The sequence below is a fragment of the Sceloporus undulatus genome, chromosome 5 (assembly GCF_019175285.1).
Source record: "Sceloporus undulatus isolate JIND9_A2432 ecotype Alabama chromosome 5, SceUnd_v1.1, whole genome shotgun sequence".
In the NCBI taxonomy this organism is placed as follows: domain Eukaryota; kingdom Metazoa; phylum Chordata; class Lepidosauria; order Squamata; family Phrynosomatidae; genus Sceloporus; species Sceloporus undulatus.
In genome coordinates, this window is record NC_056526.1 from 13,828,645 (window position 1) to 13,849,942 (window position 21,298).

The following is a 21,298-nucleotide window of genomic DNA, read 5'->3' on the forward strand; positions in this document are numbered from 1 at the left end:
TCACTTTTTACCAAACCAGAAGTCGACTTTCAGCTATTTCTGGTGTTTTCCTGCCTCACCACCCATCACCTTCCTACCTTTGGAGAAGAGATCCAAACAATTGCATTGTCCTTGTGATGCTCATCCACAGAGCATGAAAATGTAGCCTAATTCTTTTCTGCAGAAAATAACACCAGACAACCAACCTTAGTGCCCAAAAGAAGAAAGCTCAGCAGCCAATAGGATACCACAGAATTATATTTATGTTTTTCTTCACATTGCAACATCCACATTGTTCATTTTGTGACAAATTATCTCTAATAAGTCTGAATACATATTTACTATTATACATTATACCAAGAGGCACTTCCAGTAATTCTGGCAAAAAAGGATCATTATAGTGTCTAACTTACAAAACAGTAAAAATAAATAATGTTTATCTAAAAGATTTCTCTTTTTTTTTCCTGTACAGAATCTATTTTGTACAAAACATTTATCAGCCATTAACTAAAAATCACTTAACAAATACTCGTGAAGGGAATATATTAAGTATTGCTACATGTCTTAAGTGCAAGATATCAGTGAAAGAAAAAACAAAACAAAAAGATTTCAGTCGGTCCGTGAAATATCATCATCTAAAAATACAAGGCCTTGTTCTTTGAAGTGTTTTTTTCTAAAAAAAGATGAAGTTTGGTTACAACAATATCGACAATATATAAATATAAATTAATGCATGTAGTACTTAGTGAAGAGAACATCATGTTTAAAATGGACATCTACAAATACTGAATGGGATGACGCATTTCCACATTGTTTATTTGGTTGGCAGTTCCATCTTCTTTGGGCATGGGCCAGTCAAAAGTGAATCATTTTAAAGACTCGTTTAATTTTCACTCTTTTGTACTATACAATTATAGCATATTGATACCATGGATCCATCCTTAGATCTGTAGATTAAGTATTTAGAACTCGCCACCAAACAGTTCCAGGCCTTACCAATCTACAAATCCCCAGATGCCATAGGATGAAACCAGAGCAGTTAAAAGTGGAACTTAAGTGCTATAATTACATAGTGTGAAAGAGACCTTTGAAAAGAGCTTCAAGTATCCTCAGAACTTGACTACTACTTCTTCCTTTTCCAAAGGGAAGGTTAAGGGCTGTACTTCACCTACTGTTTCTCTACCTGCTGCTTTGTGCATTCTCTTGGCTCCACTTTGCTATGAAGCAGCAGCAACAAGGCTCCAAAGACCTGCAGCAAAAGAGGAACTTGTAGGTCAACACCAGCTTGTTTAAATGTTACCCACTGAGAATCAAGGGTCTTGGAAATGTCCAACTCTGACGGGATCATGCCCTTTATTTATTTATAAGGAAAAATCAACATAAGATATTGCTTTAGAGGAAATCTGAAAGATAACACATATAAATTTTGTAAAGAGAACCATATAAAAAGAAAAAAAGAGGCAGACCCATCAAGGGGACAGCTGCGATTCATTGAATACTTGGATCGATTAGAAAAGAGCTTACAGATCATCAACTGGTGCAGCATATAGGAGGCGCTCCACACCTCACAAGTTAGGAAGCAAAAATTATTTGATGGGAAGAAGAAAAAAGGAGAGGAAATGAGAGTGAACATCTTTTACAGCAAATGCTTCCAATTGCTCAGATGTGAATTTTGCACTTACAAAGGGATATCAGAATTGGCTTCAAGTCTTGTGACAGTCAAGTACATATTCAGCTTTCAAAAGGTTGCCAGGGAAATCAGTTTGAACCTTGGCAGGTTAGTTGATCACGGCCAGATGTAGACTGCAGAAATATGGTTGAGATGTGATGGTGTGTGGATATGTCATTGTGCCTTGGAACACAAATGGTGGCAAATATCATCTTGTGTAGATATTACACACAAACATGTGCATGCAAAGTGGTGGGGATCACACGTAATTTTCAAAAATGGCATGCAGGTGACAAAATAGTATATACTAGGTTTGGCAACTGGGGTACCTGTGGGCTTCAGCTGGGCCACTGAGTAGTAATAGTTGGGCCTTCCAGTTGCCAACCAGAGGCAAAAGTGGATGTACACCGAACGGGTTCTGTAGCCATGAGACTGGCAATTAGTTCTCCATCTCTCCAACCACACCTTAATATGGCTCCGGTAAAAAAACAAGTGCATGATTAGGTGATATCAAGAATACAGTGGACCCTTCCCATCTTTGGGGATGCAGTTTTGAGGACTAAGCTTTTACTTAGTTTGCATGAGCTGACTAGTAAAGTCAGAGAGGGTGAGTGGATGTGGTCCGTTTGTACCTCCCACATCCATTTTTGCATCCATCACAGCACCAACATCAAAACCCCACTTTTGCTTCTCCTGTTTTAAAGAGCAGAACTGCAAAAGGGAACACAATGTTCTTTATAACAGGGGTAGGCGAAGTACAGAGATCCTTGGATTACAGTTCCTATGGTCCTCAGCAGCCAGCATAGCCAGAGGTGGGGGACACTGAGAGCTAGACTCTAACAACCGCTGGAGAGCCACTTTTTGCCTACCCCTGCTTTCAAACAAAGTATGCATTTTTCATGCATCTTGTTGAATGCAAGAATTATGCTGTTTTTCAAACCAAAAGAGGGCTGGTCTAACCTCCATGACTGAACTGAGATGGCAAGCAGCAGTTGTGAGAGAGATAATAGACTCCCTAGGCTGGCCAAAGTTGCCCTATCTTGACCTAACATAAGTGAAACCAACAGGACAGCCTGTGCATGCCCCATTCCATATGAGCACATGGAATTTGAAACTCCATTCAAAAACACCAAAAAAAGAGGGTGGGAGGGAGGGACAAGTTTGCCCTAAACTCTGAAAATAAACCAGTTTATTCATCTTGCTAAACCATTCCTCAGAACTGTGAATCTCATTCTCATTCCTTGATCTCAACCCAGGACAATGCACTAATTTGACTTTTTAAAGAAAAAAACAACATTACAACTAAATAGTGGTTCAATTGTTAAGTTTTGGACAAAAAATAGGGGGGGGGGGACTCTAATGCAAGGATAAGCAACCTACAGCACTTTTCCAGACCCTGTTAAGTTACCTTTTGGGTCTCTAATTGCCAGAATACCACAGCCAATATAGGGATGGTAGCAGTATGTCTGTGTTCTGAAAGATATAGTCCAAAAAGTAATTTTTCAAAGCTCTGCAGCTGATCTGTTTTCACAAGACTGGTAGAAGAAATCAGTTCACAAGTGATCTGTCCTGCTTCTCACAGTTCACTAGGTGGGGTGGAAGAGTGTTAAGAGAAAAAGATTGCCTGTTCTATTCTGATCAGAAATACAGATTATCTTTCATATTATGTCCACATACAAAAACTGTCTTCTTACTAGCCCATTACTGCCATGGAATTGTTGTATTAAGAGGTAAAATAAGCAGCAGGGAGGGGAAATAAAAATGATGGTCGGAATCCTATATGATGTTTCATTCGATGTAAATTTGTGCGCACTTAACTGAATAGCCAAAACACTAAGAAACCTACTGAGTTGTGAAGATGTATAATGGAACACTGGCAAGAAGTATGGCCATAAATCCCAAGAGATTGTTAGTTTCCCAAGCTACTGAATCAATCGGATACATGTGTGAATAGTTCTCCATTTAACGACTGACTGAATAGGTCTATTCTAAGTGGGACTCACCAATTGGATTCTAGCCATGGTTGAGACTTGGAACAAATGTTAAGAGTCATATTGAGGAGAGAGCAAGCTTGTTTTCTGCTGCTCCAGAGACTAGGACCCGGAGCAGTGGATGCAAGCTACAGGAAAAGAGATTCCACCTCAACATTTGGAGGAACTTCCTGACAGTAAGGGCTGTTCGATAGTGGAACACACTCCTTCCTTGGAGAGTGGTGGGGTCTCCTTCTTTGGAGGTCTTTAAGCAGAGGCTGGATGGCCATCTGTTGGGGATGAGTTGATTGAGAGTTCCTGCATGGCAGGGGGTTGGACTGGATGGCCCTTGTGGTCTCTTCCAATTCTACGATTCTATGATTCTATGAAATGTAGGCCTGAATATTATTGGTGGACCCAGGTACAGACCTATTGGATCAGTGGAATTAGACAAATGTTGACTCACCATTCAATAATTGTTCAGTAGGTTTATACTATTTGGGACTGACCAACAAGTTTCAGGCCTTCATTTCCTGTGGCAAGGGAAGACAAGAGTTTTAAAAATGGAACAATGGCCATTCTGCAACATTCCTGAAGTCTCTTTTGCAGGACACAAAGATCTTGGGAGGCACCTGTTGCCCCACAGGAATTGATAGCATGAGTTAGTACCAGAATTTGTCATGGTTAATTTCTTTTCTAGACGGGTCTATGTTGTCTGGGGATATTCTTGGGAGTTGTGGCTCATTCAACATTCCCAAACTCTGCCTAGAACACACCCAACTCTCCTCTTCTCTCGGCCAGTGTAGTTGTACAGGAAGAGCAACAATGGTAGATTGTATGTACAGCACTATATAAATAAAGGTTAATAATAATAATAACTGGTCTTTTTGAGGTGCTGCCTCACCATTATTCATTTTCTCACAGAAGACCCCAATGTTTTGCAGGAACACAATTTGAAAACCAGTGCCTTCATCAATAAAGACACAATCCCTTAACACAAATGGGAAAAATGTCTTGCGTTCACTACTAGTAATGAGATATAGATGCAAGACTGCTGAATCACCTTGGCATTTATTTGAACAGCTGTCTGGTAAATGGTGATAACGTGGTGGCGACATACATGAGAAGCTATATCAGTATCATCTTTGCTTTAACTAATTAGATGAGTTTACTCCCTTTTTCCAATGAGGACTATAACAGAGATGAAAAGTAGACAGAGCAAAAAGCCATTTTTCTGCTTCCTACTTTTGCCAAAAATACATATCTACAAAGGAACTTAACAACAAAAACCTCATTCTAAATGCTATTTCAGACAACAAGAGTCTTTTACTGAAGAAGCATTGATACTAACTCCCTTTTCCATTTTGGCTTGTTCTTTTATTGGATTGTTCTTTTGCTGACAGTTCACAAGACTTATGAACTGTTTGTATATAAGGCTTTAGGGAAGTTGGTTTCTTCAACAAATAGTTAATGGATCTTAAAACATTTATGTCACCTGGGATGCTATGTAGCAACAGGCTGTTTTACTAGTTTTCCCTCAATTTGAAGAAACCACACCTGTACAAGTAGCCACTCAGGATGAAAATATTCTTTCACGTTGGCTCATATGTAAGAATGAATAAGTTTACACAATTTTGGTATATTTTTCAATTTTTTATGTCCAAAGATTGGAGTTTTTGCAAAACATTATTTGTGAAAGGTGCTTGTTTTAAGCAAAAAGCTTTTCAAAACAAAAAGCAATTATTTTGCACATGAAATGGTGTGTTTTGCTCCAAATGCATTGGATTTGGTAAAAAAAAAGTGTTGGCTTTTGTGCAAAATAATATTTTTTGCATATTTTGTTTTGCAAAAAAGAAGAAAATTGGGGGGGGGGGAATCTCATAGGACTGACCATTCTTTAAATGGAGTGTCTCAATGTTTCAAGACACCTTTTCTCAGTGAGGATGGGAAAATGTGCCAGTACTGTTTATATCCCTAGTAGGTACTGAAATTGCATGCCTGGATATTAATAGGTATGTGCATATTATTCAGAATGAGATGATAGACTCCTAAACTGTGTGGCATGTAAATTGAGGAATCATATTTCTGAATGCTTGCTTGTTGAAACAAAGACATAGAAGACTTGAAGCATATCAGAGCAAGGCCTGGTGTAGCCTTCTGCCTAGCTATAATTCACTTCATGCAAGTGACATTTAACACAGGAGGGCATTCAATAATGCAGTTTGCCACCTGCAGAGGAAATGATTCACTCCAGCATTTCAAGTCTATTCTACCTAAGATGTTGCTCTTAAGAATAAAGTTAACACAGTGACAATTCTGGGCAAAAATAATGATAATAATTTGTTTTATTTATATACCGCTATTCCAAAGATCATAGCGGTGAACAGCAAGTAAGCTAATTAGCAAGTGAGCTAATTTGCCCCCAACAGTCTGGGTACTCATTTTAGCGACCTCGGAAGGATGCAAGCCTGAGTCGAGCTTGGGCCATTTTGCTGGTCTTGAACTCGCAGCCTTGTGGTTTCAAGTGAATGGCTGCAGTACAGGCATTTAACCACTGCGCCACCAGTGGTTAAATGCCACCAGAAAGTTAAATGCTTTGGTGGGAAAAGAGAATCAGAAGCTGGGACAAGGTTGGGAACTACATAGTCCTAATTGCCTGTACATTACTTTTATCAGTATGTATGTAGGACTGAACCCATTATCTCTGTTTCCTGTTGCTGCAGTGTCACATGCAAAACAGTATTTCCTTCCATCTTAGCTGAACAATCTCAAAAAGTGGTTGCTACATCTTTAGTCACTATAAAAGTGTACATTCAAACTGAGACTGCCTCTGAGGATTTACTGATTAAATGGTAATAAATCCGGGTCCAAATCCAGTGCATAACATTGATTTGGAACTCTGATGAGGGTTAAAGCAGCTGTGCATTCTAAGTGAAGCAGAATGATTTAGTAACCCTTCCCTGCAAATACTGAGATGCTGTCTTTCCCTTTCTTCTCAGGTTTCCAGTGCAGCCATCTAAGTTTAAAATCCCATCAACTTCCAGACTAATTACTGTAGACCAGGCTGCCAGCTGGGGGACACCCAAGTTTTAAAGCAACTTGGCCAATCTGTGGCCGGAAACAGCCCAACTCTTGGTGTTCTGTTCCTAGCTACACCGTATGTGAGCTCTCCCCTGGAACGCCAACTATGAAGGGCACACTTAATTGGCTCCTGATAAAGCCACTTAAACTCTTCGCAGCCAACCAACAACAAAAAATCCCATAAGTGTTTCATAAAATTATTTTTCAAGGGATTAGTCCTTATCCTGAAATGGATACTTTAAGAAGAGGTCACTGGGCAATCCACTCCATCAGTGAGTAAATGATGTGGCCTGCATAGAACCTTGATGCCTCTTGCCATTCCATATCTCATAACTTCTCTCTGTCACACACTTCTTCCCATGATGAAATTGAAGAAGGGACAGAAGGAGAGACAGACAAACATTGTTCCATTGAGGAAGCAGGGAGGTTGGCATTGAGTTCAAATGATGTCAAAATGGCATCTGGATTGGAATCATTACGCCTGAAACAGATGGGCAGATAGGGGTGGCTTCTGATCACTCTGAGGTGTGCTATTTATACAACGCACATTCCCAGAGTGCTGGGAAGCAACCCTGGGCTTGCGCTGGGGCCGCCTAAGGTGGCCCAAGTCCAGCCCCAAAAGGAGTGGATCTTTTCCACTCCTATTTGGAGCCATGGAAGGAGGCACGCTTGAGGCCGCAGCAGGGTGATCAGGCTCAGAACAGTTTGTAGCTGATCCTTCTTGCCCATTTGTTCCACCCTTAAGCACCTTTTTCCAAACCATGTGAACTATTCAAACTATTATTTTACCATTCTCCAGTCATACCATTTATTACTGAAACAATTCAAAGCTAACTGCATATGACACTGATTTGTGTGTCATTTTACCTAAACATCTTTAAGGAACAGCAAGAGTGAGCATGTGAGCTGGTGCTTTCCTTACCACCCTCCCACAGAATCTCTACCCTCCTCTAGATAATATTCTATCTACCAGGGCAAAGACAGTGGTGACTGCTTTTCCATGTTCTATAGCTAAAGAGAGTCCTGACAATACTTCTTTTACCTCACCTGCATTTGTCTCTACCCTTTAGACTGAACATTTCCTTTTATATTTGTTTCAGGTTAATCAGAAATTCCTTATGCAAAGAAAGATCTGAGTTTTGCTACAGCAGCCATAAAGAAACTTAATATGGGAATTCTATAAGGATGTTAAAGGACACTAAAGAGATCAGCTCAGATGAAAGGAGAAATACAACCCTCTTTCTACAGGCCAGTAGTGATAAAAGACAACGGAGAAAACTTATAGTTCTTTTTTCATCCCCAGACCCTGCCCTGGTTACTGGTTTACACTCTTTGGCTTACCTATGCAATTACCATTAGCTTTCCAGCAGAGCTGGGTCTTGTGAAAAATACCTTGCAAAAGCAGGCCTTTGTCTATGGAATGTCTCCCCATTGTAACAACTATCAGCTGACAGCTGTATGCAAAAGTCTTTGGGGGAGTGAGGTGTGGTGAGTCCAGTAAACTCTGAATAGAAGTTGGCTTCTGAAAACATAAAACAAAATGTCAATTGTTTCTGCACACATTGTATATTGGGAAGGAAACCATGCTGAGGTAAAACATATACTCCAACGTTTCACAGATAAAACCAGGAAATGTGTAGCCAAGCAACATTAGAGTTTGGTTAAGATGGCAAAAGTTACTAATGAGGAAGAACACACAAACTAGGAGAGGTTGTTGCAGTTTGCTTTTGCCTGAGCCTACTGAGAAGGGTGAGATTCTCCCTCCTCCTCTTCTCCTCCCTACTGCTGAGATAGATGAGTGCAAAGTCAGTTTGCAGCAACAGAAGTAAACTGAAGACAAGGGGGAAAAGTGGGAGGAGGAAAAAGAAACTGGGTCATTTTCTTTGCAGGGAGAATGAGGCAAAGGAGAGAAAGAAAAACAGCATGACCATCCTTCCAAATGAGCAAATTCTACATTAGGCACAGAATCCTGTAACCTTCACAACATTACCATCTAGCTGATAAAAAATACCATCAATACTGCTAATTTCATTCTTAGTCCAAAACCCCCAAAGGACAACTACAGAGGTAAACATGTTAGTCTCAAATGTGCTACAAAATCCCTTTGCATACTGATCCAGGGTAACACTACTATGTCTTCAAATACTTAAATCATGGTTGTACAGCACAGACGCAAAGCCTGGGACATTTCAGGATTGAACTACAAGCCATTTCACACATTAAGTAACAAGTGCCCCCGACACAAAACTGCAGTCTGTAGAAGCCATAACCCACCAATTATTTGATGAGTGTACTTATGACGCATATACTTCACACCTACATTGTACATTTTGCAGTGACTACTAGGAAAAATCCAGAGGTACATAATGAATGCAGAGGTGGTAATATCTGAAGTCCCATTCATTTCAATACCTCCTTTTTACCTGATGTTACCCCTCAAGAATCTAGGAATGTTACATTTTTAAAAGAAATAGTGAGTGAGAGAATCTGTAATTTATCTCTAGCTTGGAGATTTGTCTCCCTGCTTGACTTTAGACTATTGGGAGGATAGGGTGGTTGGTAAATCCACTGCTGTGGGAATGGTGAATTCACCTCGGAGTTCACTGTTGGTACACACATAACTGCTCTGAGATAAATATAAGATTTCCCAGTGCTAGAACCTATCCTTTCAGAAGTTGAGCATTGACATAACTCCCGCCCAACATGGAACACATGTGGAAAAGAGTGGTAGTAAAATCAAGAGTGGATTCACTACTCCCACAGTGGTGAATCCATTGTCTGCCCCTGGTGGGGTACTGCATTTTTGCCAGCTTAGACACTGGCAGTGAAACCCAGTGTCCTTGGTAAATCCTTAACTGGTTTGCTAGTGGCTAATGCTGGTAAGATACTAGGGAGTCTCCTGAGAAGAGCAATAAAAGTAAACAGAGTGTGAAACAATTATCCTTGAAGTATCCTGCAAAAGACTTAAGAGTATTGGTGCTAGAGATGGTTCACACATGAGGATAACTTCTGCACAATTTCTGAGCATGCTTTCAGCTCTACAACATGATTTCCCTTCACACATAATGTTATCAAAACTTACTTGAGGAGTGATAAATGACCAGTCTTTGATACAGATCTCTGGGCAGAATCCTTGGTTTACAAACTGCTTTATACAGAAAGCTGATACTAACAATCCTGCATAGCTTAAAACAGGAACTCTCATTGCCAGTTATGCAAGTTCTTACTTGCCAAATGTGGTTATAATTACATTTTATATTTATTTTTAAAAATTATCTCCTTTTTATCTATACAATGCCTCAAAGTATCCATATTTACCAACTGTACAAAATACAGTTTGTATATAATTACCAAAGTTCCCCTGCAGTTTGCAACCATCAGAGTGATGAGGGCATGTTGTAGGGTACATTCTCCCTTCATGTGTTTTGCACCAACTATTTCTGAATTCCAGAAAGTTCATCACAGACAAATCATTGTACAATATATCAGAACTCAGAAAAGTTATTTGCTTTTACTACAATTCTCAGAATCCCCAAGCCAGCATGGGAATTGTAGCTCCAAGAAAGGATTGCCCCCCCCCAAAGATCAGGAATGTATTCCTCTGCAAAAGGTAATATTGAACACCAGTAATCTAGATCACCAAAGCCATCCACATATTCCAAAACCACCACCACCACACAATGAGCCCTGACCAAATACCTTAAGCTGGTGTTCCATATTAAAATGTGAATATTTGTTAAGGCTATTCATAAGCCAAAACAGTTTATGGAATTATATGGTAATTGTCAATGTACATAATAGTAGGAGCTATGTAAGGAGTGAAACAGACCACCCTTTTGCACTGCCTTCTGGGTGGCTTGGCAGCTCAGTGATTACATGCTGCATGCTCCCAAGCTCCCTGGCCACTTCATGACACTCCAGCCACACTCTGCTGGAATGTCATGAAGGCAGCTTCTGGCCATGGCACAGGCAGAAAAGCAGGCTTTTTGCAGCCGGAAAAAGGAGTGGATTTTGCCACTCCTTTTTCAGGTGGCTGCAAGGCAGATTGGGGCCGTGGTATGTGGTTGCCAATCTGCCTTCGGAAATGGTGGATTAAAGCCACCCCTTCTGGCCATCTATTTCATCCCTAAGTGTCTCCCTTATTGCTTGTAATTCCAGCAAACTGCAAATTCCTCTGAACACTGCAGCCCACTGCCACTAGCTACCTGAATCTTTTCTTCTGCAAAGCAACACTGCACCATCTTGAACACATCCAATCACATTTGATTTCAGAAGTTAACCATGGTTGGGGCAAGTTAGTTTTCAAGGATCTATGTCTTAAGTTGGGCTAGGAAAGAATTCTGCCTGAAACTGTGGGGCTGCTGATCACATGTCAAAATTCTGGGCAAGATGTGGCAATAGTCAGACTCAGTATAAGGCACCTTCCTATGTTCCTAGGTGACCAGTGATGGTATTTCTTCACAATATGGAAACGAAAAAGGAAGAGAAGGGCTGGTGGAGATCAGGTCATGGCCTGTCACTGTCAATAATCTCAAGCAACTTCTTGATGGACATGGCTTTTCGGAAATGTTAGGAAAGAGTTCCCAATCAACTATATATAGCACAGACTGCTCAATATCTTAGCACTAGGACCTTCTCTGGTTTGCATCTATCTCAAATCTAGTGAGTTGTGTGGAGGAAAAACTGGGAATGCTTCTACACGGGCTTGAGAAAGAAAATACTTAGATCAGGGATGGGCAGTGAAGCTTATGGGTTGCAACTGCATTCAGAGTAATTTTTTGGCCCTCAGGGAAGCCTAAAAACATGACAAAAATGCCCCCATAGCCCATACAAAACATGAGGGGACACATTTCTCCTAGAGGGTTAATATGGCCCTTTAGCATCCTACAGTTGCCATCCATGGCTTAGATCATATTTATTTTGCTGTGGGAGGGATTATAAAAGACTGTCGGTGTACAGGCCACTTTTATGATATTCAGGGGTTGGACCATATTCACATGTGCTGAGGCACCACACTCTAGTGTCACAACCACTCTCCACAGCAACATCAACACCATTCTTCAGTGATGTCACCATGCTTCTGCTATGCATGTGCACACTATCCTGCATGTACTTCTATGATGGTAGATGATGTAGGTATTTTAATGATACTATCAATGACACCACATCATAAAGAGCAAGGGAGTCCTGGTCACTTCACTGTGAACACAATTCTCATTTAGAGAGTTCTCCCTCTTCTTTTAATGTCACAGTTACCGTAATATAGCATTAAAAAAACAAAGAAATATGCAGCTGATAAACTTAGGCTAATATTTTATATATATATATAATATATATATATATAATTATATATATTTATAATTCCCCACCCTATACGAAAGTCTGTAAAAGTCGGTGTTGCAGTGTGAAAGCTTCTTTTGAGAAGATGAATTTAAACAATGTACCTCACTCTTTAAAAAAATAAAAGGAAAGAGAAACAACCTAAACAATGTAGGTGCATCCCCCCGTATTTCTACAGTGTTGTGTCTAAATGTTGTGCTGGCTTGTAAAAGGAACTGGTATGCAAGTCCTTCTTGTCTTCAAATACTGCTCAGAATTCTATCATTGTCATTGGCTCGTTTCTAGGATTGTGCTGTTCTCTTCCTCCTTAGGCTTCCCTTTTTCCTCTTCCTCCTCTTTAATGGCCTCAATTTGTTCAGAGGACTGGTGTAATGTGGCTGGTTGCTCCAGAGCTTGCTTTTCTGTCCCAGCTCTCCTCTCTTCCTCCTCAATGACTTTCTTCCACATCTGATGGTTCTCAAGCAGGTGCTGAGTTATCTGGCAGTAGATTTTCCTCCTCTTCTTTCCTGTAAAACACCACAGTCATAATCATTGCAAGAAGGCTGCAGTCTGAAGTATACTTATAAGGGTGTAGGCCCCATCAAAGCTAGCCAGTGTGGGTATAGGGGTTTGAGTGTTGGATTAGGACTCTGGGAGACTAGCGTTCAAAACCCTGCTTGGCCATCGAAACCCATTGTCCCAATATCTCAGCTTCAGAGGAAAGAAACAGCAACTGAATGAAGAACCCTTGCCAGGAAAACACCATGATAGGTTTGAGTTAGGACTGACATACGCTGGAAATGGCTCACAACAACACAAGACCCCATCAAACACGGTGGTGCTTAATGCTAGAGCAGGGGTGAGTGAAGTGTGGCTTATACACACCCTTTTATATCCCCTTATTAAGAGCCCACACACCAACTAAAACAAAAGCCAGTTGCCACTACAATTTGGGGGCACTATTTTGACATGCTGGTCTAAATACCTTAAAGGCCCCATACAGACAGGCCAAAATAAAGCTGCTTCGGGTCACTTTGGAGGTATGCTGTTTAAATGATGCATGTGTCCTAAGAGTCCAGAAGCTGCGCCAAAGCCACAATCCAGTCCTAAAAATTGGAGCACATCTTTGGCGCAGCTTCCGGACTCTTAGGATGCATGCATCATTTAAACAGCATATCTCTAAAGTGACCCAAAGCAGCTTTATTTTGGCAGTCTGTATGGGGCCTAAAGGCACCAGATGCTGGACACATTTCTTGAAAGCTAGTCAGGGTCAGCCCTGGTTAGTATTTGGATGGGAGACTGTCAATAAATACCAGGTGCTGTTGACTACATTTCAAAGCATGGGACTTGCAAAAACACCTCTAAGTATTCCTTGCATAAGAAAACGCTGAGAAATTCATGGGGTCATCATAAATTGACAAGTGACTTGAAGGCATGCGTGCGTGCATGCACACACACTTTGTCATTTTTTACTTACATTTGCTGGCAAATCACAGTTAGAGTTGCTGTTGAGGGAGAAGTAAAAAGGAAGGAGATGCCTTATACTGCTACTTTGTTATTGTAGTTGTGTGTTTCCAAGTCATTTCCAACCTACTGTGACTCTAAGGCAAACTTATCATGGGGTTTTCCTGGCAAGTTTTTTTAGAGGGGGTTTGCCATTGCCATCCTCTGAAGCTGAGAAAGTATGACTTGTTCAAGGTTGCCCAGAGGATTTCATGGCCAAGCAGGGATTTGAACCCTATTTTCGATAGTCATAGTCCAACACTCAAACCACTATACCACACTGGTATAGGGAAACTGGCATGCTCTCTTTCCAGCACTGTTGTATATAGCTGGTTCTGAAGACTCACAGCTAAGCATTCAAGAAGAAAATAGTGCTATACTGCAGATCCAGCAGTGCAGTGGAGGCATTTTCACCTTTGCCTTCTCCTGGGGTGGGAAGTGAGGCTCTGTTGCATCACTGCCACTGTGTCCTTCCCTACTTGGATGCTGTTCTCCTTTTCTTGCCTGCTAAGGGGTTGTGTATCTTTAAAGTCCCACATGGTTTGGGTCCAGGTTGCCTACAGGATCACCTCCTCACACCCAGTACATTCAGGTCCTCTGGTGGACAATTACTCCAGACAGCCAGGACTAGGTTTGCAGCTTTCAGATAGATGACTTTTTCTGCAGACTTCCTTAGACTATGGAACTACTTGCTGGAACAGATTAGACAGCTGTATACACTGTCTAAATTTAGAACAGCACTGAAAACGAATCTTTTCTGGCAGGCCTATCCAGGTGCTTTTGAAAACTGTAAATTTTAAACAATGAATTTTAAATGTAGATTGTTAAATATGTATGTGTCTTGTTTGTTCTTTTAAACTGTTGTATGTTTTAACTGAAGTTGGCAAGTCACACTCTCAGCCCCAGAAATAGGTTCTCCTTAGAGTTGCCACAAGTGGGAAATTACTTGAAGGCACACAACAACAACAATTGTCCAGACAGAGATACAGACAATATTTTGATATATTACAGGAAGTCTTGAGTATCTCAGTTTAATCATGCATGTTAGAAGGAAAGACCCTCTCTAATACTTTCCTGTTTCCTCTTATGGTTTGCCCTTAATTCGCAGCCTTTCAACAATTAAAATTGTTCACTGCAAATCAATCAACTAAAGGATCAATTGATTAATCTACCTTTTGAGAAGATTAATAGCTTTATGCACTAAAAATAATCCCACACCTTTTCTAGGATTACCATCTTGGGATCAGACCATGCAGGAGTGGCTCTCACACCACAGATGCAATGCAGGAACTGAGCTTCAGATGTGCTTAGCTGAAGTTCTCAGTTAAGATTGTTAACACTTAAAGAGCAAAACACATACATTCTGCCCCCTGCCCCACCATTCTCTCATGATCCATCCTTAGCAGCTGCTACAAACATGAATGATAAACCTCTTCAGGAGTTTTAATGAAGGGGTGAGTATGGGGAGAGGGGGAAAATGACGTACAGGAATGTTTTGTCCCAAAGAAATGTGTGCATAGATTAGTGTTTCCAGGTGGCCTAAAGTAAGTGTGTGCCGGGAGCCAAATTGTTGAGTCCTTCAATCTTTTCAACTGCAAACAAAGAGCTTTTCACTGTGGCACAGCCCAAATCCACTTCAATCCTTCATTAGAAAGCTTTCAGTTCCCTGTAGGAAACCTTCAGGTTTAATCAGAAGAAACCTCTATTCCATAGTAGTGCTCCATGTCAGAACATTTTCTCCCTGGTCTCCTGGGAGATAACCCCCTCCCAAATCTTGCAGTTCTCCACAGAGGTCAACAGAGCATTTATCATGATTTGAAATTCTGCTAGAAACCACTACAGACCTAATCAGGTTAAACACTGCAACCTGTAACCTGATTCCTGAAGCTCTGGAGCAAGTGCTTCAAGATCACAGAGGCATAGTGCAGTGCTCAAACCACTACACCATGCTGGCTTTCTAAGTATTTATTAGGGTAGGCAAAGTATAGACTGCTGTGGAAGATGAAGGACAAAAAATTGCCCTCTCTTGAGAGAAGCTAACTGTGTTAGGCAGCTAAATATTGCTTCAACACTGGCAATGTGACAGTATCTAGGGCAGGGAGGATCAGGCTGTCCGAGAAGGTCCAGTCTGGCTTTTTACCATCTGCTCCACACCATGCCAGTGGGTTGGCAAATCCACTTCCAGTTGTCATCTGGACGTTGAAACTCCAACCAGCATCTGTCATCTAAGATGGTTGCCACACACACAGCCTCATGACAATGCTGGCTTGGAAAATTAGGATTAACCGTCTGTTAATTGCTGGGCAAAATATTTTGCCTGAGGTGGTTTCTTCACTCTGGCTAATAAGTGAGCTCGCCTAACAGTAAGTAGAAATCAATAAAGGGTGTGCCTGGAAACAATGTGAAACAGAACCGCTAACAGTTTACAGCAAGAGTATGGGAACTTTTTCAGCCTGGTATCAGAAGATATCCAAGGGGTTAAACCCTAGTCCCTGAAATAGTTTCAGCACCTTGAAAATATCCTTTCAACTCCCAGATGACAACCTGCAGAGGATTTGCCAACCCACTGACTTGGAAGCCATCAGCCACCACTGAATTCAACACAGGTCTGTGCTATATGGTGACAAGGGTGCCCTTTCTCACTGTAAATCTTGGAAAAGCAGCAATCACCAAACAGGAGAGCAGTGTGGTGTGTGTGAGAGAAAGTTCTCCATTTCTGACAACTTCCCAATACAGCTCACCTGCTCAGAACTACAGCTGAACTGTAGGAAAAGGACCAAAACAATGCCAACAGTCAGGAATACATGTAGGCAGCCATTCTCATGCTTGTGTGGTGTAAAATAATAATATAATAATAATAAAAGTTTATTTATATCCCGCCCCTTGAGGTCAATCGAGGCAGCTAACAACAATAAAATACAATACATTGTAGATCAAAATTCCCTGGCAGAGGTGTGTGTGTGTAGACCTATGGGCATCATGAAGTTGTTTAGTTTGAACTCCCATAATCCTCAGCCAGCATGGTCAATGATCAGGAGTAATGGAAACTGTAGTAAAATAATGTGGAGAACCAAAGGTTTTTACCTCTAAAAATGTCACCCACCTGCTGTAAGCCCGAAATGGGCCTTCAGTTTAAAGTTGTGGTTGGAGAAGCATTTGTCAAAAGTCTGAGACCAGTCCTAAGTTCCCACAAGGAACATCTTTTTAATTGGCTATCATGGCAAGGGCTCACTGGTTCTGCCAAACTTTCCAGGGTATCCACTTGATAATTCTAGCTATCTGATGCAGGTTAAATCATATACCCAGATCCCATCAGAAATGAGGACATTTGTCCTTTCTGCTCTCCAAGGCATACCAGAAGTAGAATTAACAGACGTTTTAAGTCCCATTGAGAGATTATCTAATGGGAATGCCTGACTGAGCCTGCAAGAGGTGAGAGCATGTTTTATAGCTACATTTTTTAAAGTTTAAGAAGGAGGTACCATAAGCTACCTCAAAAGAGAAGAGTCTGGAAAAGTGAATGTTTTCACACTACAGCTCCCACAACTCTTCCCAGTTCTGCAAAAGAGAGTTGTATTCAAGCCTTGCTGCTGAAGCCATAAGGCCACTCAAAATGGCTCCAAAAAACACTGTTAGTCCTGCCGAAGGCTTGTGAGAGGAACATATTTATTTCACACAGGGATACTTTTCAAGAAGGGGAAAAACAGAGTAAGAAGAAAACAATATAAAAATAAAATAAAGCAGAAATAAATGGGATGATGGTTTTGTCCATCCCCACGGAGTATGCTTTAGAAAAATTACCCTTTTTGGACTATATCCCCTCCCACCACCCAAGATGATTGTAAGAGGCAAATTAATGAAATCTAAGTACTGGGGAAACTGGCGTGTTCCTTTACTGAAAATTGATGGCTTCCATGTCACTGGGTACTGAATTCACTCTGGGTTGCACTCTGAACTTTAGAGGAGAAAACCATGCTGCTGAACCCTATCCTTCAAATAGCTTAATCAACTTACGCAGTTCATTTAAAGTAGATTTATTGCCTATCTGGCACTAGACATCACTGGTACAGGACAGAGGGTGGGAGGTCTTTGCAGTAACAGTCAGGCTCATATTGCAAAGGAATCATGACGGCAGGAAAAAGACACCTTTTCAATCTTCTCAATTCCACCAATTTTCTGATTAAAATTTCCACCCAGAGCTCTTTGTACCTACGTGACTTTCCTCTTCAGAGAAATCAGCAACTTGAGGGGGGGTGGATGGGAGGAATTATGATTAGGGAAACCAGTGCAGTGAGGGGTGGGAGTGTTGTGAAAGGGCTAAACCTTGCCTTTGGGAAAACAGATAAAGCAATCCTGGAATCCATGCTGTTATTTTAGAATGTGCTTACACACACACACACACACACACACACACACACACACACGAACAGAAAACATACTTGATTCTGGATTGTCACAGGTGTCCATATCTGCTGAATCTTCCTCATCTGGTTCATCTGTATCCCCCAAGTCATCATTGTCTTCTATCCATTTCCCTGGCATTAGCCCCGCTGAATCGTAGGAATTACACAGCGGTCCGACAATGTGAGTGATGAAGGATTCCTGAAGGTTTGCCAACTGAGGAGCAGAGCGATCCATGAATGGGCTGATTGGGAGGCCTAAACTGGCTTCTTCATCACCCTTAGAAAGCAGGAAAAACCATACTATAATCTCATTTGTGCTGGCTTCCAGTCCATTTCCAGACTCAAATTCAAGTACTTGCATTTTAACATTTGTATTAAATAAAATGTTAAATAACAAAGTAACTTAGGGCCTTCCAGATGTTGATGGACAGCAACTTCCATCCGCCTTAGCCCTGAATAGCCAATGGTGAGGAATGCAAACAACTGCATACAGCAACATCTGGAGGCTTGCACTTTGGCTATCCTGCCCAAAGGGGATGGAACAAATATTTCAAAAGCATTTTTTTAAAAAAGTGTTTGAAAAGCATGCTTCTTGAGTGCTGGAAAGACCTGATGAGAAGACTCTTGGACTGAAAGAATCTTCAGAGTTTGGGGTTTATTTTGTGCAAAATTCACAAATGGTCTTTTGTACAAAAAAACAGCAATTTCTGTTCAAGAGAAAGTATTTATCATGTTTTATTATGTTTCTGTGCAGAACTTGCACATGGCTTTCTGTACAGAAAACAGCATGTTCTGCAAAGGAACTGGCACTTTCTGCACAGAAATTAATATTTTATTAAAATATGTCATTATTTCCTATGCAGAAATTACTACCTCTTGCCCTGAAAATGCTGTTTTCTATACAAAATAAACAGATACAAATTTTGTGCAGAAAAAAATCCCCAATGATTGCAGAGAAATTAGGATTAAGAAGGAAGAGATCAGATCAGATCAATCTTTGAAATTAGCAAATTTTTAATCCCTGTTTAGAAAGGGTCAATGAATGTAGGCCAATGGCTATATCTATGCAACACCCCTGCTGAGATGTACATGGATAGGCTCAAAATTGAACCAATTTTGACACTCCGGTCTAGGAAAGGGTTCCTTATTAAACAATTGAATACTGAATACCACCCCAGACAAGGTTCTATCTCCCTCAGCTTGCCTTGCAGTTGGTAAACAATGTGTTACAGTCAGGGAATGTCACTGGTAGAAAATGTCACCTTTGGAGCAAAGGTGATCCATTTAATGCCTTTCTTAAGTTTGTACTCGTCTGAGCCATTAACCATCCTTGGATAAACCAAGTAATGGGTAATGCAACCCAGGAAATCTAGGTGGACACTCTTTGTCTGAAGAAGTTCCTTTGTCTGAGAGAGCTTGCTGATGTCATGTTCATTTCCCCCCTGTGTAAGATGCTTTAAAGTGGAATCCAAATTGAAAGCTAGTACTTTGGGCTAAGAGGTCTACTTGAACCCTCAGAATCTGGGATTTTGGCCAGAGAATCTCATTAGCTTATTCTCTTTCTCAAAATCCTTGCTCTGTCACAGAGAATCTTGGATAGGTTGTCCAATAAGACTAAGGAAAGGTCTCTTCTTAATATCTGAAATCTATCTTCTGGGGAGTATTTCTCCTGTTGCAGTTCCTCAAAATTGCCCGTTCTTTCTCTGGTGTGAGTGTGGCTTAGAGAAAGTATTATACTGGCCCCACTTTTAAGCCTCTTTCTCTCATCTTTACCTCATATTAAGCAACCCCTACAGCTTCAAATTGCTTTTAATTCCAAAACCCCATAGCCCTGAAAGTTTACTATTCCTCATGTACTTTTGTCATCTGTGGAGCTCTCTTTATAGATTTCTGAGTATACATAATCAGGGATCTTATAACTTTGGCAAATAAGCAATTTGGATACAAAATACCTGGCAGCACCAATTCCCATGGGGAAAGAAAACTGGTATGTTGTTGTCTTTACAAATGTTCTTGGTGGGGAGGAAGGTGTTAACAATTTGTTTTAAATTTGTCAGGATTGGGAATTTGGAGATGCAACTCTTTGTTTTTGGTAGCTGTTGGAGCTTTCCATTGAAAATACATGTAACTGTGTAACCAGTGATGAAATAATAAATATCATTTGAAGAACAAAACAGCAAGTGTTGTGGAAACATATTGATTTTTCATCCATAAATTGTATTGATTATACATATAATTACCATGCTTTTAAAAGAACAGCTAGTCACTCTAGCAGCAAACCAGGAATGGAGCAGATTACTGTAGCAATCTGTACCCACGCTAAAGGGACAGAATGCATTAGAAACATAATGATGTATACCCATGCACCCAAACTGTTAAATCAAATTAATCAATTTGAACCATGCCTGAAGGTCTAGAAAAGCTCTAGTGGATTAATTGTCATGATTTTTCCTATAATTTCCTACAGTTATTCTTAAATTTTATTTCATTATTTCTTCATTTATTTTTCATGGCTTTACTGGGTTGTGACAAATAGATCTCATATTCATCTGCTCCATCGTTCCGTTTATCATAGCCCTAAGAATGCCTTGTAGGGGAACTTGAGGGAAAAGAAATGAGCGTGAAACCAGTTAGGAGTTAAACAGTTAGTGTGAATTCAAGATAGTTAGGAGAAAGGGGATAGGTGAGCAGTTCTGTCCAGTCCAGGGAAATGTTACAAAAGATACAACTGCAACAGAATAAAATGACTGTAGTGACTATATACAGGGGCAGCCTTGTTGGCTATGCAGGATTGATGCACAGAAAGGCCTCATCTATTCTTAAAGACTGGGGAAAGGGCAAGGGTAGAAGCTAATGGACTGGGACTTCCTCTATCAATTTTTAATCCTCACCGAAGTTAAAGCCAAGTTTTATCTGTCATAACACCAGAACATATCTCCAGATATGTCAGTGCAAAAGCTTCTTGAGAGATTCACTGTATTTTACTTACAAATGGCTGGCAGTCTCACATAGGACAGAGGTGGCCTGGATCTCAAAGGGAGTTTACTTTGTTGTTGTCAATGGAGTGTGATATTTTATTACTTGGATTATATTGCCTTGGTCCTCGGTCCCCACGTGGCCTGTTTTTATCAACTCTTCCTCAAGACAGCCTGACATTTTCTTCTCCTGTATGGTTTTTTAACCTCCTTGCCTTTTATCTTTTGGACTTTGTTGTATTTTGAATATAGTGAGTATCTGGAGCATGGTATAGGAAATAAAACATTTACTGTTTAGTGTTTAACCACTAGCTGAGCATATTTGGTACCAGTTCCTCAATCCTGGGGACTTGAAACTATTCGAGTGTGTCCCTTTTTGGAATTACAGTGGGTTCTTAT

General features: G+C 40.6%; 1 protein-coding gene across 2 annotated transcripts in view; it reads right to left on the reverse strand.

Annotated features, from left to right (window-relative positions):
- Positions 1 to 6,105: 6,105 nt before the first annotated feature.
- PDE3A (phosphodiesterase 3A) overlaps positions 6,106 to 21,298 on the reverse strand; it is a 391,731-nt gene continuing 376,538 nt past the window's right edge. For both annotated transcript variants that reach the window (XM_042469406.1, XM_042469407.1), the window contains 2 exons: positions 17,961 to 18,201; positions 6,106 to 12,545 (listed from right to left, as the gene is read on the reverse strand). In XM_042469406.1, the coding sequence (XP_042325340.1) occupies positions 12,307 to 12,545; positions 17,961 to 18,201 (480 nt within the window). In that variant the 3' untranslated portion in view covers positions 6,106 to 12,306. The remainder of the gene's footprint in view (positions 12,546 to 17,960; positions 18,202 to 21,298) is intronic.